The sequence below is a fragment of the Miniopterus schreibersii genome, assembly GCF_964146895.1.
Source record: "Miniopterus schreibersii genome assembly, chromosome: 5".
Taxonomy (NCBI): Eukaryota; Metazoa; Chordata; class Mammalia; order Chiroptera; family Miniopteridae; genus Miniopterus; species Miniopterus schreibersii.
In genome coordinates, this window is record NC_138106.1 from 40,518,709 (window position 1) to 40,524,246 (window position 5,538).

The window sequence follows — 5,538 nt, forward strand, 5'->3', positions numbered from 1 at the left end:
TCCCAAATAAGCCTTCAGGAACCTTGGGTCCAGAGTCTAGGACACTGCATTTAAATAGCCTGAGAGGGTCTCTCTCACAGAAATTTCTTAGAGTATTCTAACTCTGCTATTTTATGACTCTTTAAAGTTAGATTGAAAGATGTATTATTTTAAACACCTGGAGAGTCAGTCATATGTTTTTCCTTCTCAGATATTTTTATTTAATTTGAAATTTTCTCCTGTGGCTAGAAAAAAAGACTGGAGAAATAGGAAATTTTCTTAATTTATGCAGTATCTAAAGGTATCTATTTTAAAATATATTAGTTAATATAAATGGGTTTATTTAACTTAGCATTTTAAAAACTAATTTCAGTGAATGAGTTTAGTGTCAAACATCTTGGTTAACACTACTACCAAGTTAATATCAATCATTACAACTCTTGGTAAAAGTTTAGGGCTGTTATGACAATGAGTGTTCTCATGATTGCTAAACTTCTCATACAAGCAATCAGGTAGTTAGGAACAAGTTATAAGTATGAGAGGGTTACATTTTCCCATAATTTCCTTTTCGTATATTCTCCAATATCAGCAGTGACTTTACTGCTGTCCTACCCTCCAACCTGAACACATTACAGGTTCAATGCCACTCTAGGCTTTGAGACTAAGTGTGTCCCTATTAAGAAGGAACTTTGTAAGTTAAAGCCTGACAGTTCAGGAAGAGATAACTGAGTCAAACCTTCTGATGTTCTCAATTTGCCACTAATATCTGCTTTTGAAATTGTGTTCTTGCCTTGTTCTTTGGTACCTGAATTGGCTTCCTTCTCCTATGGAAAGTAAATCAAAAAGGCATTTTTGTTTTCCTTGTGCACTAATATAACCACAGGCTAGAACAAACTCTTAAATTCAGTAGGTGCAAAATAAATCATTGTTGATTTGTTAATTAATGGATAGGCCACCACATTATTCTGTCCCATTCAGCTGGGATTTTGCCTACTTCCGAGTGCTAGTTCCAAATAAGGCACTCAGGCATCTGCTTTAAAACCTTCAGTCATTCTCCTTGGTTCTGTATGTTGCCAGTTCCAGGGCTTTCTGAACCTGGAGCGCCAATGCCTGCTACCCCAGGTGGTTGAACATCTATCTGCCTGGCCTGCTGCCTGCATGTGGCCGCCACAGTCTTGAATTTCTCTGTTCTATTGCCTGCACTGTTTACTCTCACATCTCAGAGAGCTTAGTCCAGCTCTGAGCACCTGTTCCAGCACGAAATGCATCTCCTCTCTAGGTCCCAGGCCCTATATCTCAGCCTTCCACAATCCCCACTTAGCTCACATCCTGATAGGACTTCTGTACTTGAAACTTGGTTAATGATAGATCTTTCATTTCAACAGCATCCAACAATTTTTACAAACCCTCGAAAAGTTTTGCAAAAAGAGGCAGAGCTCCCTGTCGGCCAAAGAGTTCATCACCAGAGCCTTCAATTCCTTTATGTCCCCTGCTCCTTGGGAAAGTTACTAACATTCTGTGAACCTCAGCTTCTTCAAAAGCAAAGTGGAATTAAAGAGCTAGCATTTGTGGAAGTGCATAACAGCAACATGCTCATTCCTTTTCTTAAAGGGAAACATGAAGGCTAGGATTTGGGCAGCACCTGCCATAGGTATCAGTGTCTTCCTAAGGCGGGTGGCTTGTGTCTGATCTGCCTGCCCGGGCCTGCCTGTTCAGCTCCATCCTGCCAGCTCCTACTCCCTGATCACTGGCATTAGCTTTGCCCTCTCACTTTAGGCATTTCTGCCTTCACCTCAGTTCTTACTGTGTGTGCTCGTATCTGTCCGAATCCCAAAATGCAGCCCCTTTTTTTTTTCTGCCTTTCAGTCCCTGGCACAGTTAGCCCAATGCTTGCTGTCTTTTGTGTCCTTTGTCTGATGCATGTAGGGTTTAGGAAATCCCATTTAAAATAAGACTTTTAAGAAACTGAGAACTCCCCTTCCTTCTTCCCAGTACTGTGAAAATGAGACTTAACGCAGGGAAATATTTTTCTTTTTTCTTAAAATAAGGAGTATATGTCTGAGTTGGGGCTGAAACCTGGGTCTTTCAGAGCTTTAGTCCATTGGTTCATTCACTTTACCCTTTGTTTCTCATCTATAATCTATCGCCGTCTCTGGGAGGTCACTGAAACTACTAGCTAGCAAATCCTAACTTCACACCTATGGTAACAGAAACATTTTATGAATCATTTCATGAAGGATACAGGCTAAGAAGATGTGATATTTTTAGGAGTGATTCATTTATGAGAAAGAAATATGTTTCCTGATTCCTAATCTGCTTGACAAACTTAAGTAGAGAAATTATGACTTAATTCTGTGGGTTTTCTTAAACATAAAAATTCTAAGAAAGATACTCCTTTTCTGAATTTCTTTAATGTGAGGAGTGGATATGCCTGAAATATGATTGTAGTACATGGTATTTAACTAATTTACATCATCCTAAATAATGCTGCTGTGCTCAGGATAGATTGTGAGCTCCTAGAGAGCAGGCTCTTAGTCATCTTTGATTACCCAGCACCTAGTACAGGGCTCAGGCAACATTTTTCTTTATGCATAAAGTCTTCAGAACCAGACTATGATGTAGAAAATATATGATTGGTTCTTCAGAATCACTTGATGACAAAGAAAATATAGAGCAGTTTCAAGTGTACCCATTCTTTAAGAAAATATGAGACAAGCATAGTATTGCTTTGGTAGTCTGATAAGGGATCTGAAATATCCTTATACATTTCCCTGCAATTAATAAAACTCACTGTACTCACTAGGAAACTTGTGACTCCAAACCTTTTCTTTCTTTCTTTTTTAAATTTTTCTTTTCTTTTTTTTTTTTAAGAAGAAACTTCTCAGAGCCTGCCTCAGCTGCTTATATTCCCTTAGGGGCGATGAAAGCAGAGTAGGGATTTTAGGCAGCAGAATCTGAGCTTATTAGGTTATATCTCATATAATCATAGAACTCAGACATAGAAATGTTCTAGAGAGATCAAAAAACAGGTAAAATACTTCAGATATGTTCTACCTTGTGAGACTAGGGGCTATCAGTCCCTGGAAGCAACAAAGGGGTTTCTCTCTCTTTTCCCTCCAAAACAGAAAATAGCTTTTTTACTGCCTAGTGGTTTCCCCTGAAGCAGAGTCAGCAGCCCTATTTGAGTACAGGGCCAAAAAAAAATGTAAGTTATCAACAAGTTCCGTGAATTGCTGTAAGCTCAGAGAAAGTTCATGGCTTATGAGGAATGCCAGCTAAAGGAGTGGCAAGCGACTACTTCCTTCTCCTCCTGCCCTTTCCACCACCCTGAAATGCTCGGTCCTTTATCGCTTTGCAGGCCTGGACTCGTTACCGGCCACCTGCTGGGAGAGCAGCCCTCTGGGGTTGAACTCGACACACGCATCATGTGCCACGTAGCATGTAAGATGCACGAGTTCTCGCCCACAACTGGACACCAACTTATCTAGCTGGATGCAGGCACATCATTCATTATATATTAAAAAAAATACAGCAACACCAGTTGTTAAAATAAATAGAAAAGAACCTTTTTTTGTTGTTAAAAAATTGAAGGTTACAATTCCGAAAAGATTTTAAAAATTCTATATATACTGTGAGCTGAGTTTTAAGCAAAGAGTAATTAGGCCTATCAGGGTATTTGCCATCTTCAACTTAAAGGCAGCAGAGGAGAGAACAGTGAAATAAGTTGAAATAGCATTAGATTTACTCATCTTTGGGTTTATATCTATACTATATCTCTTTATAAAAAGAGGCATATTCTTACAAAAATTTAAAGGTACCTGTGTATTACTGTGAAGTACTATCTTTGTATTTCCCTCTTCCCTACACCTAACTCCCGTCCTTTCTATTTATTCGGAAGGGAAGTTTAAACTCAGGTTAGTGAGATGCACTTTAGGATAAATGATAAGCAGCCCTACCTTTTCCTGTCACATATAATTTCTGAAGGTCAAATAAATAGTGTTTGCTTAATAACTTACTGACAGCATTTTGGCAAATGTTAACTAAAAGGGGGATTTAGGCTGTTTTATTTTGTTTAGCAGACTTGGCATTTAGTTTTTCTTTACTCTCTGGGTCCTTTGGAATGTGTGGGTTATGCACGTAGCCGCCTTGTAGATCTCAGTTGGGTAACACCACAGAAAACCATCGGCCATTGTAGATCAAGGGAAAGGAGAACCATATGATGAAAGTAGGAGGAAATGCTTCAGACATGAACATGGCTCAGGAAGGAAGAAGCCAGTTTAGTTTGTGGTGGAGCCCAGTGACAGCTGAGACATTCCTGCACAAAGAGGATGGCAGAGGGTTTCAAGAACAGTGTATGATAGTGCTACTTGAAATTATAGACATAAATTGAACCAACCATTCTTTAATGCATTATCCATTCATTAGTTATCTACTTATTCAGCATTTAAAGTTGATTCCAGTTTATTTCCTTCAAAAGTCTCCCTTCTGCCCAACAAGGTATTTATGGGTGAATCCAAACTGTGTACCCTATAGGTTTTCATTTTTAGGAGATTCGGCTTCTCTAATGCAAGTGTTACCTTCCTCTGGTCACCTTCCTTCTCTAATCCTTGTCTATTTCTTCATCTGTTTTTGGTAACATTTTTTTGTTTTTATTTTTAATCTTAAAAAAAAAAATCTCTGATTAGTCACCTAGCTCTAAATTTTTGTCTCTGCTGTCCCAGTATTTTGATTTCAGATCTTTACATCTGGAATAATTCCTGTAACCACCACCTTCATTTTGCCACATGTCACAACCATGTTCTACTTTTACTGACAGGTCTGATGGAAATAGCTTCAAACTGAAAGAACATCATGGTTGGATGGCCAAGGCACAATTTGAAAACTAGTCCACGTCACTGATTTTAGAATAAATTTTGCTGAAACCATCAATTACAGATTTATTAATTAGTAAGAATCTTGTTTCCTTGTACTGGTTATGTCCTACTTCAAAGTTCTGAAATCTCTTCTCTCTTCCTGTTGGAGAAATTTTTGCCTGGGAATCAAAAGTTTTTGCATATAAGATCTACTCACGATTATTGGATGTATTATTGGATGTACTCTGTGTTGTGGAACCATAAGGATTTTATTCTGGGAACCTGTGATATGAAAGATTAGAAAATTAAAGAAATACAAAATTTTCCTTTAATTCAGCAAGTATGAAGGAGGTATGTTGCTGATTGCTGAAAGAATAACAAAATTGAAAAAGACAATCTCTGAATTCAGAAGCTCAGAACTTATACATAAATATGGCAGGCTATAAACTGTTACAAGAAAAAAATAAACAAAAATATGTGCCCTAGGAATGTACAGCAAGGAGAGATTAATTTTAACCAGGAGGATCTGTAAAGGTTATCAGAAGATAAAGGAGTAGATATATATGCTCATGTTATAGGCAGAGGAAGCAATTTGAGCAAAGATGCTGATACTTTGCCAACTTCATATATTCATTTATTCATCCAACCTTCATTACTGATCTAACACTGGCTGGCATTAGAGAAATGGGAGGTGCATGTCTCTGCC

At 38.1% G+C, this 5,538-nt stretch overlaps 1 protein-coding gene across 1 annotated transcript in view; it reads left to right on the forward strand.

The window, feature by feature from the left end:
- LOC308557639 (uncharacterized protein) overlaps window positions 1-4,847 on the forward strand; it is a 39,371-nt gene extending 34,524 nt beyond the window's left edge. Inside the window, exon 5 of the mRNA XM_081138296.1 lies at window positions 4,796-4,847. Within this exon, the coding sequence (XP_080994422.1) occupies window positions 4,796-4,801 (6 nt within the window). The 3' untranslated portion in view covers window positions 4,802-4,847. The remainder of the gene's footprint in view (window positions 1-4,795) is intronic.
- Window positions 4,848-5,538: the final 691 nt, after the last annotated feature.